The sequence below is a fragment of the Mixophyes fleayi genome, chromosome 3, assembly GCF_038048845.1.
Source record: "Mixophyes fleayi isolate aMixFle1 chromosome 3, aMixFle1.hap1, whole genome shotgun sequence".
NCBI classification, from domain to species: domain Eukaryota; kingdom Metazoa; phylum Chordata; class Amphibia; order Anura; family Limnodynastidae; genus Mixophyes; species Mixophyes fleayi.
The window spans coordinates 196779380-196806717 of record NC_134404.1 but is presented as its reverse complement, the minus strand read 5'-3'; the positions used below and the strand labels follow the sequence as shown (position 1 = coordinate 196806717).

Sequence of the window (27338 nt, the reverse complement as noted above, 5' to 3'; positions counted from 1 at the left end):
TAGTTTAGATTTATTTGCCTTCTGATTGGACACAGGAAAAAAAAATTCACATTCTGAAAATTAGATATATTGGTGGTTGTGGAAGGATATCCACACTAATCTCCACCAAAGCAAGTTGAGAAATGTATTTATAATAAAGCCTAACTATCTTGAGTATTCCAATGCTGTAACACCTTACACTGTCTAGTCTCTACATCTGTCAGTCAGGGCTAAGTTAAAGAAGCCAGTGTGCTTGGGGGAGGAAGGTATCTCAGCCGTATAGAGGCATTTGGTGCCCTGGTACAGGAACTTTTGTGGGCACCCTCTCCACGGATTAGCAAGAAAAGGGTCATGGTGCTGCCAAAAGGGGGGCCTGGCCACATAGTATCAGGGTGTGGCCAACATGGGGTGTGGCCAACATGGGGTGTGCCTCCGCCACTTTAGACAAACCATGTTATATATTAAGACAGAGTTTCTCTCACCTGCCTGTTATTGCAGCTCCTTTCATGGCCTGATACTGAATTCTTGTCTGGATCCTGGAATGGTAGGACGTGTTTGGAAAATGTATAGGTAATTGAAATATGGAAAACTGAGCAATAAGTGAACACAGTAAATAACATAGACCCAGATCACGCAGTAGATTATACATACATTATAACAAAACATTTTATTTATCTCGCCACCTCCTGACACATTATGATACCCCCAGCCCACTGTACTGTACTTATTTGCAATAGTGCATTCTGCTAAAAGCAGGTGGTGCATTAGCAATGGGGCCTGGAAGTGAGGGGGTGGGGGGGGGGGGGGGTGTCTGTAGCTGCTGCTTGCCCTCACTAACATCTCCGCAGCAGGCACTGGCCCCCCAAGCTTACTCAGAATAACAGAGCAGGATCTGCAGCAGTACGCCCCCTTCACATTGTGTGATGGCGATGTAGAGTTCTGCCCCTGGCTAAATGTGAAAATAAATACTGAAGAAATGAAAATACTATTTCATGGAATGCATTCTAGAAACTCCTTGTGATGACAAATGTGTGTGATTGTATTTATAATACATACAGTAAAGTGATCACCTCTGAATAAAATTTTCTATAGTACTTTTGTTCCAGAAATGTAAAAAAATACAGGTCTTATGCCAACAGATGTATACGTCTGTGTTTCTTGGGTGTATGTGTGAGTCACTGTTCTGTGTTGCCAAGAACATGCTCTTTGTCAGATATAAGATAAGGGTTTGTGATCTGAATTGTGCTATTATTTAAATGAATGCACAGCTGTGCTCTGCTTCATACTACAAATCTGCCAAAAAGGCTCTGACACAGCTTCAGTGTCCCACAGTATGGGGCAGTGTCCATAAAAAGTAGATGTTTCAGTGCTAAGATGTTGTTTGTGTGGCGGGCCATTGGTGCCATCGTCTTTACTTGGCAATAATATGGTGAATTTCTGTAGTACAAATAGTCCCTATCCTTTGCTGATGCATAATATGGGCATGTAATCAACCAAAACTGAATGGGTCACTGAATAAAGCAGTCACAGAATTTTCAAAGCACGGTAGCAATGTGTTGATGACCCATTCAGATTGAACCAATTATACCATTCAGTTTGTTATAATGCTACATAGAAAAATCACTATTACATTACTAATGGGTTCTTTTAAAGTATACCCATCGCCTACAATTAGTGGAGCTAATAATTTGGTGGACTTAAAGCGGCATCACAACCTTCCCCTCACCGTATCCCTGGCAGTTGCTCCATTTAGCTCTTTCTCCTGGAACCCTGTGGTTTGTCTCATAGCCAGACTGAGAACTGGGACTGTGTGACAGTGTGGAACACGGTAAGTGTGACTGGGAGGGCTAATCAGAAGCTGCAGTCACAGGGATTGCAGTTTTCTTATTGGTCCTCCCACTTAATCCCCCTGCGCAATCCCCTCCACAGCCATTTTTAACTGGCAAACTTAAATGTTCTGCCACTTAGGTTGAAGGCAGCTTTTACCCATATTAATAAGAATACAGCATAATGCCTCATTGATGCCATTGAGGAATAATGAATATATTGGCTGCATTATAATGAAGATTAGTTCTGAAAGGCTGTCTCCATCAAGGAAAGTATCTCTCCTTTATTTTTATTTTGTTATACAGCACGTTTGACGTTGCTACTTTTAAAAAAAAAAAAAAGACTTCTGAAAAATTAAATCATCATCATTTATTTATATAGCGCCACTAATTCTGCAGCGTTGTGCAGAGAATATTTGTCACTCACATCAGTCTCTGCCCCATTGGAGCTTACAGCGTAAATTCATGATGAAGCAAATAGTCTAAAGCTGCTCAGTATTTCTACTTAATATGTGATCCTAGATCCTGTGCACAGTATGTTGCCATTTTTTTTCTGCAAACCAGGGAGATTGAACTTAATTTTGGGTACATGTTCACTTCACGAGAATAACCAATTCCAGACTTTCCACAATGATTACACCCTATTAATCAGAATACTGTTCCTCGTAGCACTGCATTACACTAGGTAACCATGTAATCGGTTTAGTACTATTATGTCTTGTGTGTGCTTTAATTTATAAACACTCTTGTTTTGTGGCCTAGTGTCCCGTAATGTTCCAGGGTTCTTCTCTTGATATATAATTCAGTTACTCTGATACGTGACCCAGCTCCCTAAGCTATATCTCAATGTTGTAGCAAAAGTATTACTGCAAAATTGAGCATTTTTCAGAGGATCGTATGTGCAGTGTGTACATGATCTTTGTAAGTTGCCTTTGCAGAGAGTATCCCTGGAGTTTGAAATGTCCATGTTCTGGGAGCCTGGGAATTTCTGAGCTTCCAAAATCTGGATTTGTGTCCATTTATATAGTAACCTCTTTGGAGAGCTGTTTTGTTTAAAGAAACAGAAAGATAATCAAGCTATGCTATTTTTGAGCACAAAGTTTTGCAGTATCCCATATTCTGTAAAGATGTGATGCCTTCCGCTACGTAAATGATGGCTGTGTTTTATGGTTCTTGTAGACTAACATAATAGGATGTTGAACTGTCTACGTGGGAAAGAATTGTTCAACACTGCTCAGTGGAAAATTTTAAACGTGATCACTGTGTAGCCCGGACCTTTTTAAGAGACAATTTAAGTAAATCCTTAAACAAAATACCATATATGACCATGCAAATTACTCTGAGCAAAGTGTAACTGCCTTTTTGTCCTGACTGCACCTGAACTAAATTTGATACAATAATGAGTCTTTTGGGCCCAATAAAAAAAAATTAAATAAAAAAAAAATCACCAACTTGGCTGATCAGATCTACTTATTTATGAACTTTATTAAGTAGACAACACAAACTGAGTGTATGATAATGTAGAATGTGGTTAATTCCTTACCATAGACCGGCGGTTCCCAAACTGTGCGCCGCGGCTCCCAGGGGTGCCGCGGCGCTGTCACTGGGGTGCCGCGGGCCAGACATGAAAAAAACCCAAAACACAGAAACTTACCAATCCGCCGGACGCCGGGACCCAGCAGCCTCCTCTCTCCTGCAGCTGTCACTGAATATCAACGTCAGTAATAAGCTGCAGGAGAGAGGAGGCTGCTGGGTCCCGGCGCCCGACGGGACAGAGAAGGAGAGCAGAGGATGGTGACAGCGGGACAGAGGTTGGTGACAGGATGGTGACAGCGGGACAGAGGAGGAGAGCAGAGGATGGTGACAGCGGGACAGAGGTTGGTGACAGCGGGACAGAGGAGGAGAGCAGAGGATGGTGACAGCGGGACAGAGGAGGAGAGCAGAGGATGGTGACAGCGGGACAGAGGAGGAGAGCAGAGGATGGTGACAGCGGGACAGAGGTTGGTGACACGATGGTGACAGAGGAGGAGAGCAGAGGATGGTGACAGCGGGACAGAGGTTGGTGACAGCGGGACAGAGGAGTGGCACAGAGGGTGGTGACAGCGGGACAGAGGAGGGGGACAGAGGATGGTGACAGCGGGGCAGAGGAAGGGGACAGAGCAGAGGATGGTGACAGCAGGGCAGAGGAGAGGGGCAGAGGAGGGGGACAGCAGGGCAGAGAAGGGGGACAGAGAACAGAGGAGGGGCACAGCGGGGCAGAGGAGAGGCACAGCGGGGCAGAGGAGAGGCACAGCGGGGCAGTGGAGGGGGACACAGCGTGAGAGGGGCAGTGGAGGGGGACACAGCATGAGAGGGCAGAGGAGGGGACATTGTGAGAGAGGGCAGAGGAGGGGGGACAGCGTGACAGAGCAGAGGAGGGGCGACAGAGGGCAGAGGGGGCAGTGTGAGAGAGGGCAGAGGAGTGGGGACAGCGTGACAGAGAGCAGAGGAGGGGCGACAGAGGGCAGAGGGGGCAGTGTGAGAGAGGGCAGTGTGTCTGGATGCAGAGGGGGCAGTGTGTCTGGATGCAGAGGGGGCAGTGTGCCTGAGGGCAGAGTGTCTGTATGCAGAGGGGGCATTTTTGCATACAACTAAATAAGTATTTCTGTCCTGACCTAAATACTTATTACAATTTTTTGACCCAACTACTTCTAAAACAGGACTGCTCAATAATTATATTGGAGGGGTGCCTTGAAAAAATTTGGAGTCTCTAAGGGTGCCGCGAACTGCAAAAGTTTGGGAACCACTGCCATAGACAATATGATTCAGAATTATATATTATGTTCCTCCCATGAATATGTCTGTGTTTTATTTACCAACTGCACGCAGCACTTATTTGTATTTTGGATTCAGTACTCAGTCCCTGTTCTCGCATTAATGTAATTAAGAATTATTTAATGCTATATTTACTATATTTCATTATGTTGAAGAGTGTGTTTCCTGATGTATGTCTTCAGTTTGTCACTGGTCAAGCATTGTCACACGTTGCATTGCAATAAGGTGTCTATGGAGCTTGTGTTTTAGATGTTGATAATTATGAGACCACTTACACAGTGTAAGAGTTCAATGCAATTGCATTGTTTGGTTTATGTATAATAACCAAGGCAGCAGGTTAGTTACGTGTTGTGCTTCAGTCGTACAGTCCAGTGTGTTCAAGTAGCTTCATGATTAGTTGCTGTGCAGAGTTTCCCAGACTGGGGAGCTACAGCTGTTGTACTGTAGAGCCTAATTCCTACATTTGTCTGCACCAACGGCAGCATTTTCATTGCTTTTGTTCTCTAACTTCTGTACTTAACCCTTTGGTAATATACATTCACTCCGTAGCAGTCTAATCTAAATCTGTGTTTTAGTCTTACACCGTGAGAGAGGACAGTAGATCCATAGCGTTTACTTGTGTTCTGCATTGTTTTTATACTTTTTATGTAACTTGCAAAATGTGTGTAGGAGTGTTCCTGGGGGACGGGGTGTTTAAAATTACCCACCACCCATAAGTGCCACAGACTGAGTAATCTGGTTCATGTGAAATAATCACACGTGTCCAAAATATATTCAGTGGTTGCGAATAATAATAGCTTTTCTTGTATAAGGCAATTTGTATATTCGGTTTGTTGCGTCTTGTTAATAGAGTTCCATCTGAACTTGAAGGACATGCAGTGCCAGGCTGCTGGCAGTGATTGCATTTACATTTTTAGACTATTTTACATATTCCCATTGATCTGTTCCTGCTATTGCTTTTTTAATTGAATTGAGGAAGCCAGTGGTTTCCTGTTCTAGTGTTTTTGTAATAGGCGGTGCTAGCTTCCACAACCTAAGGCCTGTGTCAGTGGATGTCATTTCTAATTCAATCCCCACTTTTTGAATTTTGCTAGTTCATCTTTCCTGAAAATATTAGAACACACAAAAATAGGTCTGACGACAGACTGGATGATTCTGTCCATTTTCAGCCATCTGTTCACTCGGTCGGGAGTAGCCGTGTGTACTGTGCCATCTTGTACTGTGTCATAATGATACCACATGCCAGTCAACTGCAGCTGCGAATTACATGGAATATGAACAGGAGAAACTCTGCAGCTGGTCTCAGTCCAGAAAAGTCCTTAGTACAGGTCTCTTCCTTTAAATATTCACATTTCTACATGTGTACATTCTGCGATACTGCATCATTTATAGATGGGTTTAATGATTACAGTATATCATTGCCACATATTTGTATGGGTAAGTGTAAGGCGTATCCACATTTAGATTCTGAGGGAGAAAAAAAATGACTTTCAGGCCAAGTACACACAGGTAATACATGCACACTAGCATACGTTTATACATGTCCTGCATTTCAGCAGCAAGAATTGTGACTATGCACCAATGCCTACACACGCAGGGCTGCTAAAAGTCATCAGTATGGAAAAAATGGAAGTCAGTAAAAATCAAATACCTCCTGACATTACAATAATACACACAGTAATTTCACAACTAGATTCACCACTGGTGGTAATCAATTAGAAGTCTGTGGTCTCCACCCTCACATCACGTCTTGTAGTTGCAAATACCCCCAGTAAGTGTCATGCAGGAGGTGGTTGGAACTGAGAAAGAGGAAGCAATGAGTGATCATTACTATTGATTTGGCATTGTTATCGATGATCGTGTCATAACATGAATTGTATGGACATCTTTTCCTTGAGTTCTGAACCTCATTACAAATTTCAATATTAGGGGGAACTGACCTATTGATTTGCTTGAAAGTGATCATCATGTTTCTGAACACCATCATCATCATCATCTATTTATATAGCGCCACTGATTCCGCAGCGCTGCACAGAGAACTCATTCACATCAGTCCCTGCCCCATTGGATCTTACAGTCTAAATTCCCTAACATACACAGAGAGAGAGAGAGAGACTAGGGTCAATTTTGATAGCAGCCAATTAACCTACTAGTTAGTATGTTTTACTGTAAACGGTAATAGTGCGCATTATTACTGTTAGTACGGTAATTTAGCACAGAAATCTGTGTTAAAATGAGCGCACTTATGGTAATGGTGCGAGGGCAGCGTTATTCTCAAGAGTAACTCTGTCAATTGAATTCCCCCGTAGCATTTGAAAATGGTACGTTTTATACTGTGCACTCTTAAAACACAATGGGATCTTTATTTCACTAATTTTTACATCAAAATCTGTGCGGTATATCTGATTCATTGCACCCCTAGAAAGCATTGCAATGTAATATATTTCTGTTTACAAAAGCCAGAAGTTTCCTGGAAAATCTGGAATATAGAGAGAAACCCTGTTCTGTGCGTTCTTCTATGCCTGTGTTTTGCTTTGGACTGATATGTTAATTAAAACAAATACAAAGAATATCTGCCTGTTTGAATATGCATAACGGTCCCTGCAGCTAAAGTGGAGTTCTAAACCCCTAAAAAAAAGGTTTTTACTCATTTTGTTTATTTACAAACAATTGTCAGCTATGGGGCTCATAACTCTGATACAAATAACTTGATAGAGCATTTGTGCATATTGAGTATCTGGTAGTGTTAGCATGTCATATTTTACTGATGCCTCTCTCGTATGTATGTGAAAAGAAGACACTTTACGGACTGCTATGTTACGGATGTTGCATAGTAATGTCACGCTGATAATGAAAAACGGGGTGCGCTACCTTCCCCCCTCAAACTCTCATGCTACACCTTTACTATCTTAGGTTTCAGATTTGGGATCAAGCATGTGGGTAATAGCAGTGCTGCGGCAGTGTTAGTAGTCACTATGAGTGTTCTCATGGCTGTCAATTTCTTTTTCATGATTTCCAGACTGAGTTGGTTGGGCTAATGCATTAGTATAATACACTTTTCCCCCACTCCACATTCTACAAATGTGGTGAAATCATTGATTTTTTTATTATTATTAAAATATGTGGATATCTGTAATGTAATGTAATACTGAAAATTGCCAGCAAGTGCTGTGTGTGATCAGGAGCTGAATATGACTGTGGACATCCTTGGCCTCTTTGAATGGGCTGCATTTAGCAAAGAGATTAACTGTTTAGACTTGTGTAATCCTGTCCGTGCTGCAGAGGACAGCTCATGGCAGGAGGATAGTGATTTGACACCTCTTCTGACCCTTGGATCACCTTTCATGTCCCTTTTTTGTGACCAAAATGAATGTGCCACTTGGATGTTGTGTAGAAAATAGAGCAGAATTCTAGTAAAAGTGCACACTTCTCATTTACTTTAATGTATTATAGAAAGTAAAGCATAACATTTTTTTTTGGGGGGGAAAGGGGGGTCTATATTCTGTTTGTGGTTAACAAGTTTAAAGAAATGGGTAAGTGAAATACATGTATTTAATTGGATTTGACACCAGCAGAAATGTTGTATGTGTATAGAGATCAGTATTGGCGATAGTTGATGACTTTAATTTGTAGGGTCTTTATACCTTGGCAGAGTTTTGGATCTGCTTCTATTTCTTTTCAATTATTTCTGTAAACTTGTTCTTCATACAACTATCAAACTCTGACAAAATTACAGGGAGCATGGCTGCAAAATTTAATTGACATTACCTGATTAAAGTTTATATTGCTATGAATTATTTCTATATGTTTAAAGGTAATATATCTTTCTCTTTTTTTTTTTTTTTAGACAATTCAGCTTCCAGTGGTACATCTACATTAAAACCAGTGCACCCACTGGTCTGCCTGCCTACTGCACATGTCATGCCCTCCACGTCCAGATCATCGCTGCCCAGGCACAGAGAGGACAGGCTGGACACCTCTTGTTGGGATAGCAGCTACTCTTCTCCCGGTGCTGGTAGAACCTATGGCCATTCAGATAACCCGCTTGACATGAAAGACTCCAGGCCTATAAAGAAATGGTCATCTCTCTCTAAACTGAGCACACCGGAGGCCTTTGGTCAGGATGTCAAGGTGGAGAAAGCCGGGTTACGGCATAGTCTCGAACGAATGGGTAGAGATGGCTCTCTGTCCCAGCAGTCGCGAGGTCACAGGCCGGTTTGTCTGCACTACAGTATGGAGGCTCTGAAATTGGACGATAAAGACATAGATAGGAAAGAGCTTCCGGGCATAGACCTAAAATATAAGTTTGACAGCTGCAGCAGCAATGACTTTGCTACATCTACTACACCAAGTAGGAGGCATACCTTGGATTTGACCTACAGTGCCTTACCGGAAAGTAAGCCCTCTCCTACAAGTGACACCTATGTGCAAAAATACAGCCCCTTTGGTTACCAAGCTGGGTCCCCACTTCAGTCTTCCTTAAGGACTCAGATGTGGCTAACAGATCAACTCCATGCAAATATTCAAGAGCGGAGAACTCCAGAGGAAACGTGTGGTTTGTTTGCTTGGCAGCCACTAGAGCATCTACGTCAAGATACAGAGCTGTCACAGGTACTTGCAATATGTTTGTGTATACTGCCATCTTGTGGCAAGTAGTCAGAATTGCATGGAAAGTGTTTCTAGCGTTCTATTTTTGGAAATTACCTAACACTGAATGTTGCTTAGTTAAAATTTGATGCCTGTTCCTGCTTTTCGAAGGACACTAAGGTCACAAAGCTTACATCATAATTTATGTGGAGTCCACAGAAAAATAAATAGACTATACAGTTAACTATACCTCACAAACAAGAGAATAAAACTTAGAATAGTGGTTACTGTATATGTTTGTAGATTTGTTAATAATGTTACCCTCTTCTTGACAAATATCTAATTATCAATGTTTCCAAAAACTAGGCAATGTATCTCTATCCCTTCTCACATCTGGGGTGTTCGTGGCTTGACAAGCTCTGTACACCACCACTCTTTGTCCTTCTGTTAAAGACACAGATCACCGGAATTATGTGGGAAATTTCTCACATCTCTTACCCTTTAGCGTCACTCAAAATCATTGACCTTAAATAATTTTTGAGTTCATTTAGTAAATGTTCCTTATTACCTCTGATTCAGGTTGCCACCTAACTATGATAATTGCTCAAAGATAAAATTAATAATAAAAAAATATAAATGTTTAGTTTTCTTCACATAAAACAAATAGAGTAAATATTGTGATTTATGTCCCTTCAACACATGATGCTCAGCACAGCTCTGTGAAAATGCAAATTTTTGTGCCATGTATAATGTGGTGAAAGGGGACATTTATTGTGCTGTGGCTAAAACTTATACTCAAAGTCTACATAGCTTAAAGCAAACAATACATCAAAACATTTCTGTGCACAGCAGAATAAAAATGAATTACTACACAGGTCCTGTTCTGGCGACCACAGTGCAATGCTGGGTCCTGTTCTGGCGACCACAGTGCAATGCTGGGTCCTGTTCTGGCGACCACAGTGCAATGCTGGGTCCTGTTCTGGCGACCACAGTGCAATGCTGGGTCCTGTTCTGGCGACCACAGTGCAATGCTGGGTCCTGTTCTGGCGACCACAGTGCAATGCTGGGTCCTTTAAGTATCTAAAGTTTGAGAATTTGACTACATGTTTTTGAACGGTAGATTCCACTTGATAATCACTGTGGTGAAACAATTTCAGGATCTCTAGTCTTGAAACTTGGTCTGGTTCTTCTAAGACTATACTGAGCAAATAAGGAAAACGGGAGAGTCCGAGTGAATACCAGATCTGTGGCAGCACTACTTCTGGTAATGATTGAATGGAAGGCAGTACAATATGCAGGGATGGCTCCTCTTATATACCTATTTTGATGGATGAGAGAAACAAAATACAAGTTGACCCAATGTAAGGAGGCCATACGTATTATTCACACTATAATACGGAAAGGTCTCCTATGAATGAGAGTGTACGTATTTGCAGACGTATAGGTAATCCTTTCTTCAGTAAGCTCTCAGGAGATCTGTTCTGCATGAAGAAATGCCCTTCCACAAGCCTACTCCAATCTGTCTGACTGTCTAGGTATACACAACAGTGGGTGTGTCAAAATGTTACTAATAGACCAATACTTTCCATAACTTACACGTTATTGGTTGTTTGAACAACGTATAATGCTTCAAAGCTGCTGTTCCCTCCAGTCAGCTGTTTTAGTTACATTGGCTTGAGCGTTACACCCTATACTCTCTAGTTAATAAATCAGTCATCCATTATGATACATCAAATGGTTAATGTTGCCAGCTCCTATATAAAAACTAGTGGTGCACAATATAGACAGCTACAGTTGAGTTTATTTGGAGTTTGTGTGTTACAGTATTGGTATTACTTGGCATGAGTTGTGTACGTCTGTGTTCCATCCTCTGAATGTCGCTGTTGTTTTGTAAAGGAAGGGTGGTGTGATCAGGAATGTTTAAGCCTTCTTAGTAATGCTGCTGTAAGAGGTGATTAATTTTAGTAGGATTACCCTGTGAACAGACTTTATTGGTCAAATTGTAATCTTTTAAATTCTTTTAACAAATTCAGTCTCATGAAAGTACAGTTGACATATTATAGCAGTAAACATAGATGAAAACAGCTACACTTGCAAAATATTGTTACATGTGGCATTATATGTGATAGGTCTTCTCAAAAACAATCATCTTGGTATTGTTGTACCAAGTAGAGTCTTTTAAATAACCTGGTGCAAAAAAAAAAACCACGAAAGAAACCAAACACTCTCCAGAGCATCGAGTTCATCCGGTGATTACCATGATATATAGGCTGTCCCTGAGCCAGGGGGAAGGAAGAGTAAACAATTTTTAAGGTACAGACTTTGCAAAGCTTGAGCTAAGCAAAAGAGATGACTGATCTTTTTTAAGTAGCAATCTTTATAAATAACATTTTTAGAAATTCTTATTACTCGTCATTACTATATTTTGGTATTTTGACATGTTTTTCATCATATTGAGAACATATATGGACAACAGAACTGTGCAGCTTTATTAAAAGATTTTAATAAGAACAATGTCTACAATTTGGTATAATTATATTTATTTAATGGAAATATTGGGTAAAGATAGTTCCCCATTACATGCTTTCCTTTGGGTAGCAGAGATGTGTGGATCTGTTCCCTGGTGACCTGGCTGAGAATGTCAGTGTCGTACTGACGCATCTCTTCCTGGAGATCACATGACAACGTAAACACCTGATTGGATGACTGTGGCACTGGTCCAATCAGCTGCTGCTTTCTCTTTGTCACCTTACAAAGGTGATCAGGAATTGAAGGAAGGTCAACAGTAATTTGTGGGTTTCTCACAATGAAGTTAAATTTAATTTAAAATTAAGTTTATGTTTTGTAGAATATGCATTAAAACTTTACATAAGTCAAATATTAATGTACTTAAGAGTCGTCTGTGTTTTCACTCATTAGCTGGTTATGTACTGAGGTGATAATGATCTGAGGTATAGTTAGCAAACTGTTCTGTTACTCAGATTATTACTACTTAGCTGTTCACTGGCTAATACAAGTTAGGCTGGATTTAGTGCTTATAAATGTATGCAGCAAAAACAGAGGTTAAGAGTTTAAGATGATAAAAAAACAAAAAAGTATTTACAGCTAATGTCTTTCTAAAGTCTAACTTCATGTGTTATACAGTACAGCGGTCTCTGGTCTGTGTCCACCCCAACATTCTCGGTGACTGCGACGGTAGCCTTACACTTTTCGTTTGAGTAAGTTAATCCAACCAATGCATAGGCTAGATATCTAAGACCTGGGGGTAAATGTATCAAGCTGAGAGTTTTCCAGCAGGATTGAAAAGTGGAGATGTTGCCTATAGCAACCAATCAGATTCTAGCTGTCATTTTGTAGAATGTACTAAATAAAAGTCTCAGCTTGATACATTTACCCTATGGTGTTTCTTTCTTAGAAGTGAAACTCTGTCTGACAAGTAGAACTAGTTGTAAAGTAGAATGCTTTATTGTTGTGTTATCTGAAGCCGCACAATTTACTTTACATTGAAAATTGTATTTAAAATAATCAGGTTAAGCAGTATATTTTTCACATATGGATTTAATACTTTGGTTTCTATTAGTGTTTTAACAAAAGTAAAACAAAAAAAAAAAAACCTTAAAAAAAGTTATATAAAAGTGTAAGTAAACCCAAGCTTCAACTATACATAGATCAGTAAGTGAGTGGGCGTTCTTACATGCTTAACACAAGTGCCCACTTGGTAGTGACCGCATACCTAGAGCTAAGGTAACGACACTGAACTATTACATGTATTGATGTCATTAGGCTGTTGTGGACTGACATATACCAGTGGTAGCTGTTCTTGTACTGACAACATTTCAGGACTTTTAACTTTTCATTTTGAAAAAGTACAATTAAATGGAATAGATAAAAGTTGTTGCTCTTGGTGACTGTAACCTGCTTCTACGCTATTGACACATCGTCTACATCACATTGTTCTACTCTGTAAAGCAATCCACAGCCTTGGTTAGTGGTACACAGCCCTGCATGGGATACATCATGTTAGAGATATGGTCTAATGCCACGCAGCCACAGATGGGATTCATTGTGTGCAGTGTAGGAGCTGGATATCTAATATACATTAGTATATGTCAGTACAAGGTTTCATAGTGATTGATTAGATGGTTAAAGGTCCAATATAATCTCGGCTGGTGACTAAGAGAAATAAATGGTCCAATAAGAATGTCCATGTAATGCGTTATTTAAGTCCCAGATGGATCATACTCTTGCAGGTAATTTTGACTTGTCATTGTTTGATATGAGATTGTTGCACAGACCCTGCTTTGTGATCTCACAGTAGTTTTACTAGAATAAACATAAGCAGCAGAACCATGATGATCAGAACAAAGTTGAGCATGAGGTTCAGTCCTCTGTTGTTAGCGAGATCCATTGTGTTCAACCCTCCTTAGTGCTTCAGATGGTTCTTTTGGCTCTTTTGCTTTGTATCTTCTGTTATCTATGGAAAGATATATTCATTTTAAAACACACATTTTTAATTGTGAACAAGCTTATGACGCTCATTGCAGAAGACAATTTTAGCTATTCACTTCTTTCATGTATTTTGTTTTTCTTAAGTCGGATTAATATACTTTGTGTTCTTCCCAGCACCTAATTCCCGTGGCTCCACCCGGCTGTTTTTACTTGGAGCTCAACAGTCCTATAATAGAATAAACCCTTGTTTCTCCTAGTATAACAGGTACTGTGTGAGCACTACAGCCAGCACTGTTAGACCGCTGACCAGTGCTGGCGGGTGTGGGCAATAATCTCCAACATTTTTTTCATTATTATTGCAAAGTATTACAACTGTCCCCACCCGGCTGCTGCTTAATGTCATCTGGCTCACAAAATTTTCTGTGGAGAATACTGATACTTGCTAGGTTAAAACTGTGTTCTATTGTAGAATGATGCAGTTAGGAAAGAGGGCCGTACAAAATTAATTTTAGTCCTTTAAATAAACTGCTTGAAATAAAAGTGCACTAATGTTACTATAATCAAGACTTTCTTACTTAATTGTGCCTGATAGAGGGGAAATCACATGTCACACATAGATTGACGCTCTGCTTCCGCGCAGCATGAGCGTACTTAGCAAGATGTGTCTGCCAATTCCTTGTCTGCTGTCTCATATTTTTGGGACTGTGCATCCTGGCTAAGTACTAAACAGGGTCATACCCACCACTGGCCTCACCCCCAGTTATTGTATTGTAAAGAACTATCGTACATAAATGAGAATAATTAGATTGCTCTAGGACAGTGTTGGCTAGCCTGTGACACTCCAGGTGTTGTGAAACTACAAGTCCCAGCATGCTTTGCCAATATATAGCAGCTTATTGCTGGAAGGGTATGATGGTACTTGTAGTTTCACAACACCTGGAGTGTCACAGGTTAGCCAACACTGCTCTAGGAATAGCTGAGATTGATGCTTAAATAATGGCACTCTACTAAATGGTGAGCTCAGCAAGTAAAGTTCTTAACACCTTTTATAGAAAATAAGTCCAATCCTACAATAAACATATTTTATCCCTCATTTCCCAAAAAAATATTGCAGATTTTGTATCCAAAATCTTTTCTTAATTCTTTACTGTCACAATTGAATGGAATTTATTAATGCTTTATAAAACATATACAATGATGTTGTATCTTATTTGATATTGTAAATATCATGTTGGGGCCTAGTGTTCCTTTTGAGGCCACCAATGTAGAATATACACTGCTCCACCCTCATTACCATAGTGAGGCTCATAGAGATGGTGATTCCCATGTGACAGTATTGAAACGTACAATTAATGATCTCTAGCAAGACCCAGGTCCCCTCTGCCATAACATCCATAGTGGAGCAGCACATAATTACTTGCTCTGCTCGTGACATCCAAGTCTGTGGTATTAAATGTTTTTTGCACACACTATAACAATTAAACAACAACAAAAAGATTACTAATGTTAATTTAAAATAAATGAATAAACCTGCCATCATATTTTGATACATATATATTGTCATGGTCCAAAATATAGACCAATCCTCCCAAAAAAGGTACTCATATAAACATTAAAAGTTGTGAAATAATAAGTGTCATGTTTCATAGGTTGAAATAATTACGTAAAAGCAGCTAAGGTAATAGCCCCTCTGTATAATACCCATACATTTATATACAAAAACTCAATTTTCAAACTGACTCATTGGGGGAATTCAATTTCCCCCGAAGTACCGCTGCGCTAAGGCTATTACTGTTTTTACGGTAGTTTTAGCCCGATAGAATACCCCTCATTGGGGGCTATTGGCCGCATTACTGTTAAAAGTAACGCTGCCTGCGCACTATTACTGTTATTACGGTAATAGTGTGCGTAATTAACGTTATTACAGTAGTTCTAACGCCGGCTATCAGCTGCGAGCTGAAAGCCGGCTAAAACTACCGTAATAACGGTAATGGTTTCAGCGCAGCGGTACTTCGGGGGGAATTAAATCCCCCCCCATACAGTACCTATGTGACAGACATATTTGATACCATATCACACCTTTACCTGCGGCTGTTTGCCACTAACAAGCCCGGAGCTAATACAGTTGTATACTTATGTATTGTTTAAGCTTAGAGATAATGTTTCTATGTAAAGCCCCACACTATCCCACATCCTGGAGAGAGCTCTATGTAAGATGTTCTCAAGCAGCTATATATTGTAGACGTATTGTTATCAATACTGTTCTCTTAATGCCATGAAGGCATACAACGCATGCAGAGAAAACACTTGTGTGATGCCTTTGCTGTAGCTGATACAAACTACATCACCAAGTGAATACTCACTGTTATACTTTCCTGAGAGAGGGGCAAAACATTTTTGTTTTATTTAGTTGTCTTAAGAGACTATATGGGGCATATTCAATTGTTGGCAAAAATCTCACGGCGCGCGCACTATTACCATCATTACGGTAATAGTGCGCGTAAATACCGTTATTACGGTAGTTGTCTCGCTGGATTTCAGCTCGCGGCTCAGGGTGAAATCCAGCTTACTATTACCGTAACAACGCTAATAGTTTTAACGCCGCGGGAATTCAGAACAATTCAATATGCCCCTATGACTTATATTCAATTGTTAGCGTTAACGGAAAAAAATGAGCGCTCAAAAAATCTTAGCGTTAATACGGTAATTACTTGCGGAATTTCAGCTCGCCGCTGCGGGGAACTGAAATTCCGCGAGTAAACTACCGTATTAACGCTTTTCTCGCCCAATATTACCGTATAAACGGTAATATTTTTTGAGCGCTCATTTTTTCCTGTTAACGCTAACAATTGAATACCCCCCTATGAATCCATGGAGATTACAAATAAAGCCATAATGGCAATAGGCCAAAAGAGTGCTAAACATTTTCTGTTTATATCATATTTAGAATCCCACCGTATGATAAAGCAAATTGTCAAAATATTTCATAGCTTTCAAGTGTCAATACTGGAGGCAAACCTTTCTAAAGTGTCTATTAATATGTTGTTGTTTAACATCCTTATGTATTACATCTCAATATTGTGGAAAAGATTAAATAAGGTCTGTGGAATATACAGTATGCCGCATAAGACCACCATCACTTGGCATGACTACAAAGCATAGCAGCCAGAGAGCTTTCACTAATTTTCCTGTTTTTTGGATGGTGTTCGTGGAAGAGTTGCCATGGCAGTAAGACAATATTATGCACTGCTTAACTTTTAAACTGGGATCATTTTCATACTCTTCATTACTAAAATAATCCAAGCTAATCATAAAAGACTGTAATAGCCTAAAGAGCCCAAATATGCTGAAACAATAGCATTTGGCTGGTTAATGCTTATAATTAAATAAATGTTTTTTTTTTTTTTGTGTTGCAGTAAAATATTTTATGATATAAGAAGTGAAGACACTAATAAGATGAAAGCCTGTGTCTAAGAGTATGTCTTTGTTAACGTAGATGTACAGGCTTTCAGTTTATCTCTCTTGATTTTAATATGTTTTGGTTATGTACATAAAATTAATGATCAAGTGTAGCCTCTATTTGAAATTATATATCAAAGACTGTGTATTACAGAGCTGAATATATACATGGAATAACTAGTGGTTAGCACTTCTACCACTCAGCACTAGGGTCATGAGTTCAATTCCCAACTATGGCCTTATCTGTGAGGAGTATGTATGTTCTCCCTGTGTTTGCGTGGGTTTCTTCCGGGTGCTCCGGTTTCCTCCCACACTCCAAAAACATACTGGTAGGTTAATTGGCTGCTATCAAATTGACCTTAGTCTCTCTTTCTATGTGTGTGTGTGTGTGTGTGTGTGTGTGTGTGTGTGTGTATGTTAGGGATTTAGACTGTAAGCGCCACTAGAGCAGGGACTGATGTGAGTGAGCTCTCTGTACAGAGCTCCGGAATTAGTGGCGCTATATAAATAGATGATGATGAAGTCCACCATACTCTCTTTTACTCCTCCGCCACAGAGAGCCATGTTAGGACAGTGCTTCTGTTACTAAGTGGACAGAGTTTGAGTGGCATCTTGCACTTTGTGAATTGGTGGAGTTATACTTGGTGACAGGGCCAGTGATGTCGCAGGTAACTAGGATGCGTTGGGACACTGTCCTGTAAAAGGGAGCTTCAGGTGGCTGTAATGGAGTGTGTGTGTGTGTGTGTATGTGTGTGTTAATGCCATACTTTTAACAGTGTATGTCAGGTCACCTCTGAACCATGTTTTCTGCCACCATAGTTCATAATAAAATGTAAAAGCTAGGGTATAGTATAGTGAGCCTTTAAAATATTGCTACTTAAAACTAGAGATGGGCGGGTCCGGTTCTCCGAGAACCGAACCCACCCGAACTTTGGGTATCCGAGTACCGAGCTGAGCAGCTCGGTACTCTCCCGCCAATTCCGAATCCAAATCGAGGCCGAACGTCATTGTGACGTCGTCGGATCTCGGGACTCGGTTCTCGCGATACTTCAACTTTATAAATACACGCCTCCACAGCAATCCATCGCCATTTGACAGAGGGAGAGAGCAGGGTGTAGTCATAGGCTAATTAGAGCAGGGACAGAGAAAGAATACAATATTGTTCTTGCAATTGCTCTAACCAAAATCGCTAGTGCAGAGAGGAGGATAGAGGTTTATTATTTTTTCTTCATATTTGGCACTCCCCAGCGCTTTTGGGTTGTCCCCCATAATTGTGCATTAATATTTCTGGCTGTCAAAAGTCATATCTGTCAGCAGTATCTACTCAATAAATGTTAGCACTCCTCAGTGTTTTTGGGGTGTCCTCTCTAATTGTGCATTAATATTTCTGGCTGTCAAAAGTCATATCTGTCAGCAGTATCTACTCAATAATTTTAAGCACTCCTCAGTGTTTTTGGGGTGTCCTCTCTAATTGTGCATTAATATTTCTGGCTGTCAAAAGTCATATCTGTCAGCAGTATCTACTCAATAAATTTTAGCACTCCTCTGTGTTTTTGGGGTGTCCTCCCTAATTGTGCATTAATATTTCTGGCTGTCAAAAGTCATATCTGTCAGCAGTATCTACTCAATAAATGTTAGCACTCCTCAGTGTTTTTGGGGTGTCCTCTCTAATTGTGCATTAATATTTCTGGCTGTCAAAAGTCATATCTGTCAGCAGTATCTACTCAATAAATGTTAGCACTCCTCAGTGTTTTTGGGGTGTCCTCTCTAATTGTGCATTAATATTTCTGGCTGTCAAAAGTCATATCTGTCAGCAGTATCTACTCAATAATTTTAAGCACTCCTCAGTGTTTTTGGGGTGTCCTCTCTAATTGTGCATTAATATTTCTGGCTGTCAAAAGTCATATCTGTCAGCAGTATCTACTCAATAATTTTAAGCACTCCTCAGTGTTTTTGGGGTGTCCTCTCTAATTGTGCATTAATATTTCTGGCTGTCAAAAGTCATATCTGTCAGCAGTATCTACTCAATAAATTTTAGCACTCCTCTGTGTTTTTGGGGTGTCCTCCCTAATTGTGCATTAATATTTCTGGCTGTCAAAAGTCATATCTGTCAGCAGTATCTACGCAATGGATTCAAAGCAGTCCACATATGATCTAAATGAGCAACCAGGTTCTGTCACCAGTCCTGATGTTAGTGTTCCCAGTACGTCATCTGGCCAAGGCGATGTCAAACAACAGAGTGTTTTCAAATTAGTGCAAAAAACAAAAACCAAAAAACAATTTACTGTATTGAAGCGAAAAAGAAGTGTAACTGAGCAAAAGTTAAGTGACGATAAAAAAAAAATTGCAAGCATGCCATTCTACACACGCAGTGGCAAAGAGAGAATGAGGCCTTCACCTTTGGCTATTAGTGGCAGATCCCAAAAAGTTACCCAGCCTACAATTGGTGCACAACTACTGTTACGCGTCAAAGCCGAGCTGCAAGATAACAGTGAGGCATTACAGGAGAATATTTGCTCTGATTCACAAATGACAACAATCCCTGTGGAGAGTCCATCCAACAGTGGGATGTCTAATCGTGAGCATTCTGCTGATGTGTGCCTTAATAGCCCGAGTGTAGCCGGTGATACAGAAATTGAGGATGCCACTTTGGAATTAGAAGAGGATGAGGGGGAGATTTGTGTAGGCGACGAGGGCGCTAATGATGATGTTGATGATTATGATGCAGACAGATACCAAATTGCCTTTCTCAATTTCTATTTATATTCTAGATTATATAACGGCTGAATAGTTTTCTATTTTACTCCTAGTGGAGAGAGGATCTGATGCAGACAGATACCAAACTGCCTTTGTCCATTTCAATTTATATTGTACAGTATATAACGGCTGAATTTGTTAGTATTTTATACAAGTGGAGGGGGGCCTAGAGAGGTGGAAACCAAACTGGCTTTCTCCATGTCAATTAATATTGTACAGTCTATAACGGCTGGATTTTTTGGTATTTTATACAAGTGGAGGGGGGCCTAGAGAGACAGAAACCAAACTGTCTTTCTCCATGTCAATTAATATTGTACAGTCTATAATGGCTGAATTTTTTAGTATTTTATACAAGTGGAGGGGGGCCTAGAGAGACAGAAACCAAACTGGCTTTCTCCATGTCAATTAATATTGTGCAGTCTATAATGGCTGAATTTTTTGGTATTTTATACAAGTGGAGGGGGGCCTTGAGAGACAGAAACCAAACTGGCTTTTTCCATTTCTTTACATATTTAACTATAAGTGTAGGGTGTAATATACATTCAAAGACGATGGCTGCATTGCCAATATGCATAGATGGAGAGGAAGACAATCTGTTTTGTGTGTAGAATAGGCCTACCAACGAAGAATTAAACTGTTTTTTTGGATGATTTATTACCTCAACAATTAGATTACTTGTCTCTAAAACAGTTGGAGCACTAAATTGGGTTAATTTAGGCCCAAAAACATGGATTTTCCAAAAAAATAGCAAAACAAAACCAAACAAAACCAAAACCAAAACCAAAACACGCAATGGCAGTTTTGCAAAACCAAAACCAAAACCAAAACACGACGTTAATCCAGATCCAAAACCGAATCCAAAACCAAAACACGGGGGTCAGTGACCATCTCTACTTAAAACACAGTTCATCTGGCAATATGTACCTGCTGTTTAATGTGGACTCATCCTCCTTTTAGGAAGATTAGTTTTAAACTAACCTCGATATTAGGCAGCAGAGGAGATGTCTATTCAGAGAGTTCAGCACAGAATACTCAAACAATTTTCTTCTACATTCTACCTATGCCCGTGTTTTGAAAAGCCGGTACAGGACGCAGCAGGGTTGTAGGGTTTTGGGGAACGGCGATGATTTCTCTATGCTGTATGTTTTATAGTAGTGACTGACTGCACCCCAATGGGTAAAGATGGTTGGCTTGCTTGCTTTAAATAAGTGATGTGACTACAGTAACAGTGCTTAGTTAAGGGTATTGGTGTAGTATCAGGAAATGAGGTGCTCAGTATTAATGGTAAGTGATGAGCCTTCCAAATAATTTAGATGACCTTGAACGAAAATAAAATAAAATAAAAAAAAATAATATATATATATGTGTGTGTGTGTGTTTGTGTATATATGCATACGTGTATATATATTTATTATAGTGGGGTATTTAACTACCCAGATATAAAATGGGTAAACTAGATTTAGTAGTTCTGGTAAAGGAAGCTGATATTTAGCAATATTAATTCTCTACTATCTGCTACAAAAATGTTTTCTGGAGGTGCCCCCTCACCATGTCTGGAGTCCATGGTGATGGGGGTGGATAGGTGTAAACTGGATAACCTAACATAGGCTGCAATCACACAGCTGGGGCTGTTAGAGAAACAGTGGAGCCCAATGGGGCTCTGGTTTAGGGAAGGGGACACTGTAGGAAACTGTTTTTCCAGGTGATACTGCAGCTTTAAAAAAAACTATGGGGGAGGAACCAAATAGAGGGGAGCACTGTTGGACTTGGTATTAACTAAAATAAATTGCACTATATCTAATGTACTGGCATGGAGGCATTTGGGTATTAGTGATGATAGCATTATGATATTTTAAAAAGTTGTTTTATAGGATGGCTATAAAAACATACATTTTTGAAAGGCTAAACATAATCTATTTTCGAGATGTGTTTAAGCTCATAGACTGGGATAGTATCCTCAAACAGCACAGACAAGGGACATCCACTTAGATTAGAAGAAAGACATGTTCACCATCGGCACTGTAAGTAGTCTATGGAGCTCAGTAACTTGGGAGGTGGTGGAGCCCAATTCATTACAATGATTTAAAAGTGTAATATAAGACTTGGTAACTCCGGCTATGATGCATTATTTTGATGGCTAATTCAAGCAATCGGTCTGATTTGCCATGTAAAGGGTGAGGCTAATTTGCCAGCTGTCTTTCTGGGGTTTCCGTTTTCCTCCCTTTGTATCAATCTAGCTAACTAGGCCATAGTAGAACGTTTTTTTTTATATATATAATTTGCTAATTATATTATTCTATAACTATTGCTCTCTTACATATATACATATGTAAACCTGTGTAATTAGAAATTAGTTAGTTTCTCATTCTCCTGCCCAAAACTTCCTGCCTGTATATAGTTGAATATTCTTTAATGAAGCTGTAGTTTATCCATCAAAGGATTTCTCAGTCCCTGATGGAGACCAAATGTCGCATCACCACGTCTTGAACATGCTTATTTTAATGAATAATAAGTGAAGGATGTATTGTAGTCCCTAGCCACAGTATGTCCACTGATGTGCTGGAAGTAGTCACTATTTGACATATATTCACTAGGACTTGGCAGTGACAGGTGTGATTTATACCTCTCTCCCATTGGCCCAACCATTTAGCTCAGAAAAGAACTGCCAGACTCCAGCTTTTACCGCAAAAGGGGAAGGAATGAAGAGGGTTGTTTTTTTAAGTATCTCTCTGTGTAAGATCTTGCAGTACAAAGCACAGACACAAATTCTTTTCCTAAAATATGTAAGAAAATCCAACAGAGCAAATTCTTTAAAATAAATCTTAAATTAACAGTGACTTCTTTGCAGTGATCATGTTTTTATTTAAAGATTCTCACTCCATGGTAACACACACTACACAGGCAAAGTGATCCATGTGCAACAATTCAGGACTATCCAGATCTCCAGGCATGTGTCAGACATAAAGCTTCAAACTTCAGAGAGGCAGCCATGTCTAACGCCTGTATCCTGGGCTATTGCATTATTGTATTACAGGATGGAAGGAAAACGTTACATTATGTTTATTACAGAATGATATAATTATCAATTTTACATCCAAATCGTCAAACGCACACTGCATACAAAGCTGAAGACTGGTGCATGCTTATAAATAGTATATCTTTACTCTGGCCCTTCCATGGGGAGGTTTTGTAAAGTCTGTCTAGTAGATTATCTACAGGGGTCCTCAAAGCAGACCCTCAGAGAAGCATCACAATGATACAGAGGAGAAGAAGACAAATGAGAATCAGGGAGAAATTGACAAAGAGTTCCTGTAGGTTTTGACGGGTCTGCGGGTTGACCTCAATGTTTGAGGCTCTCCTCATGGCAGAGCGGGTTAGGTGCTGGACTTTATCCATGGCTACAGAAGGACAGAGGGTGCAGGTGATAGGGTATAGAAGAGAAGTGCAGAGAGACAGGGCTTCCCGTGTGCAGGGTCAAAGAGGACCTTAGTCTTCTCTCTGACTTTAGAGGTTCTCTGTTGAAGCTGAGTAATTAGGAAAGTGAAAAGTTAGAAAAGTCATAGTGAAAGTGAATCATGCAAGTTAATAAGTGCCTTTTTATTTATCAATATGTAGTATATGATCTAACGTTCATCCTTGGAAACGTAGCAGTGGTATAAGAACTTGTGAATATATTTACATTCCAGTTAATACATTCATATGCATATACACACTTGTCCATTGTGTTGACTATTTGGATGAGTTTAGACGCTTCCAATGTTATGTCCATACAAGAGCATTTCATATAATACAGTAACCCATCTTTATAACTTCGGAAGGTATAATATGGTTGATTAAATACATCATTATTATTATTATTGTTAAATACTTTGTGCCTCACTGTATTTAGGAGTTTTCCTGTCTGAGTGAAGTTAGAAAAAACCAAACTGTACCCTGCAACTGAAACAGATGTGTAAAACATACTTGTCCTTTTCCAGATAATGTTGTACTACGACTCTCGGCAATCTCTATACACTGTCCTTAAAGATCCACTGGCTACGTAGTTCCGCTTTTGATTTTATCTTATTAGTCTCACCAAAACTGTTTGGCATTAAGTTTTTTTTTTTAATCTGTCCCACTCCTGCTGTTATGTGTCTAGGACAGAGTGAAAGATTGAAGACGCTCACAGTGCCTAGTTTCAGGATGTATTTCTTATGGGGTTCATTGCAGTGTACTGTACAAAACATAATATAGTTCCTTCTGCAGTCCATATTAGGCTAAGAAAACACATGCCATTAGTCTGGGCACTGTAACATTCCAGCACTCATTTGGCTTTATACCGGATTCCCAGGCAGAGACATAAACCAGAAGCTGTGATGCTATGTGAGTCTGTTCCTTGTATATTAGCAGCAAGTCATTCCTCACTCAGCCCGGCAAAACAATGCAATGTAGTAATTACAACTATAGATCTAGTACAAGTGTACAATTCAAATATGTCAGACTTAGAGAGCATCTTGTGGTTTGTATTGTCGCCTGTAAGTCATCACAAACTAGTGATCTTCATATTATTGGAAACACATTTGTTGCTGATGTATTTGATATAATAACTGATATGAGTTATGGCTTGTAGGATTAAGTGTGACTTTAGTCCCCTCTCAGTAGTAGCTGCTTTGTAAATGGCTCAGTTTGTTTTATCAGCCTACTTATGTTCTTTATCAGAGGCTGTTGTAACAGATTCTAAGTACAGATAATAGTGTTAAGTTGTACACTTCAGCCTGATATTTGGTTACCAAATCCCATGCAGACACAATGACTGTGCAGCAAGTCCCAGCCTGTCACTCACTTTATACACTAATCCCATGATTCTCTTTTCAGCTGGCCTAGAAGTTACGGAATTGCTTGAATTTGCTACATGTCCTAGTATCCACATAAACCCACATGGGCATGTTAAGGATAGTAGGGGATTTTGAGAAGGTCATGAATGGGAAAAACAAAGCACAGAGGTTAAAAATAAAAATGCTAGTGTCCTTTTCAGTGTTGGCTGACGTGTGGGATATGAGGCATGAATTGGCTTCTGTTCTTAGTAAACAATAGGTTCCTGCTTTAGCCTTTAATTACAACAGTGACCTGGGAGGTTGCAGGTGTGAAGCTTTTTATGTGTGGTTTAAATGTGTTTGATTAATTTACGTAGTACTTTAAATGGGTTATGTGGAATTATGTCCCTAGATAAACACAACTTTTCTGGGAATTCTGTGCCTCTTGCTGTCCCCAGGAAATGCATGTAAGCAGCTTAATTCATTATATCCCAGAGGAATTCCTCCTACTTCCTCTGCACCAGGGAAGGTGATGGACCGAGGAATCAGGCAGATTTTTAGTCACTGCTGGTTCAACTGCTGTGTGATGCCAACACACACACAGACAACTGGATTTTAGGATTGTAAATGACAGGTCAGACACTGAACCAATAAGGTCTATAATATATTAAGAGAATCGCAGAAAAACCTGGGCTGGAGGATACATTCTGTGACTGCAGCTGTGTAATATGTGAGTTCAGAGCACATTTACTTATATGTTGTGTCTTTTGATTGTCCTTTAGATATAGCAACGTATTTATTTTTCACCCGTAAGAAACGTTGATGGTGGTGGTGATGATGATGAATGGAGAGTCTGTCATTGTAAATATACCATGATGAGCATTTTTGACCTTCATATAATTTTTGGTTTCCTCCAAATTATCGTGCGTGAGGAAATACGCTGGTTTTTAAGAAGGAAATATTTAGCAGCAACTACGCCTCTGTTTCCACAAATTGTGTCAGGTATAAGTGCTCTAAAATCATCCACTAAATTTCTAAAATATATACACTATGCTTTAAATTAGACCCATTTCTGTAGGGGATAACAAATGTGATGTAAAGAATGTTTTTACTCATTCTTTTTTAGACATTCTCTGTACATTGTTTCACAAACCATTCAAATGTGTGAGTGTTTTCTCTCCAAAGAAAGTGTTCCTCTGTTTTTTCTTTGGCAAATGTGCATTTATGTCTTTAAATTTGGTTACACGTTTTTGTCTACCAATGAATGCCAAGTAGATGTTTGATCAAAATGTATGTTGGCAAAAAATATTTCTTGTATTGGAACTTCAAAAGGAAATTCTTTCCCCCTCCTTTCTCATATTTCCACATAATTCTTTGCTGAGTTTCCCCATTAGAAATCATTCTTACCTTGGCTGATGGTTTTGGGAAAAGGTTTAAGTCGCTTCACCCGGTCTACAGGAAAGTCTTCATTACACCCTTCCTGGAGTTGTGTGGCAATGCTGGGAGTTTGTCACTTAGTTTATGGGAACAATTCAGGAGGTGTGGAAGGGAGAGAGAGGGGCTGGCTATATCAAACAGAGGCAGGGCTGGTGAGATCACATCAGAATGTTGCAGTTTGATTCATGGTAACGGCAAAGCCTCCTTAATGATGCAGATGTATTAAAGCTTCTATATACAGTTTGTGTTAATGACTGTTTAGTTCCTCTTGTTCTTTCTGAAATGCTTTTTGTGTAGGATTACAGTAATAAGATTTTTTTTAGAAACCAAATATTGTTTTGTACTGTTTTTCCTAATGAAGTTCCATTTGGGTGTTTTTTGTTTTTTTTCTGCTAAGGTGTATTTATAAATTGTAGTAATTTTCCTCTACCACACTACTTGTTTTCATCACTAGTTTGAGATCAGGGGGTAAATGTATTAATGTCCGGATTCTTCAACTCCGGCGTGTTCAGCGTCTTCGGCGATTACATTTAAAGCGGCGCTGCATTGTAAAGGGAAGTTTAAAATTTAATCGCCAAAGACGCTGAACACGCCGGAGTTGAAGAATCCGGACATTAATACATTTAGCCCCAGGTTTCCTTATTGCACAGTACTTTGACTGTACCATTACTTGCCATTACAAGCTCCAGTATAGTTGTGTGTGCATCCTTGCTATAATGCCAATTATAGACTAGCGATATAAAGAGGGAGCTTTGCTCCTTTTTAAACAGGCTTGTTGTTCAACAAATACAGAAATATTTATTGTACACTGTGTTTTTCGGGGGAGGACTCGTATACGTTTGAATACCCAGCATTGACTTCAAGAAGTGACCATTTTCATTATTATATAGTCCTAATCCTGTTACAGAGGATACGTACTCATTCACATCAGTACTTGCCCTATTGGAGTTTACATTATAAATTCCTTACCACACACAGTCACAGACTAGGGTCCATTTTTGTCAGCAGCCAGTTAACCTACCAGTATGTAAGTTGGTCCTGTGTTTGCACAGGTTTTCATCCACAATCCAAAAACCAACTCCACACAAACAGAATCTAACTCATGACCTCACTGCTGTGAGACAGACTGGTACCTTTCATGTCACAAATTCACTCCTGATTGTATGTCCATCTTATCTCACTGGTTGCTTGCAGCATTCAAGCTTTATTATCAACAAGATACAACAGTCCACAAGCT

General features: G+C 39.7%; 2 protein-coding genes across 5 annotated transcripts in view; one reads left to right on the top strand and one right to left on the bottom strand.

The window, feature by feature from the left end:
* The window catches only part of CEP85L (centrosomal protein 85L), a 181468-nt gene that overhangs the window by 104444 nt on the left and 49686 nt on the right, over positions 1–27338 (top strand). For all 3 annotated transcript variants that reach the window (XM_075202980.1, XM_075202979.1, XM_075202982.1), the window contains one exon: positions 8467–9230. In XM_075202980.1, coding sequence (XP_075059081.1) covers positions 8467–9230 — 764 coding nt within the window. The remainder of the gene's footprint in view (positions 1–8466; positions 9231–27338) is intronic.
* Positions 12650–26334, bottom strand: PLN (phospholamban). Of its 2 annotated transcripts, none has more exons than XR_012689683.1 (2): positions 26072–26334; positions 12650–13680 (listed from the first exon to the last, which is right to left on the bottom strand). XR_012689683.1 is itself a non-coding variant. In XM_075202983.1 (2 exons), the coding sequence occupies exon 2, from the start codon at positions 23265–23267 to the stop codon at positions 23109–23111; it is 159 nt and encodes a 52-aa protein (XP_075059084.1). In that variant the 5' UTR covers positions 23268–23395; positions 26072–26210; the 3' UTR covers positions 22710–23108. The 2 variants fall into 2 exon arrangements, 1 of the variants encoding a protein (XP_075059084.1); XM_075202983.1 differs by lacking the exon at positions 12650–13680 and adding an exon at positions 22710–23395 and having other exon boundaries at positions 26072–26210.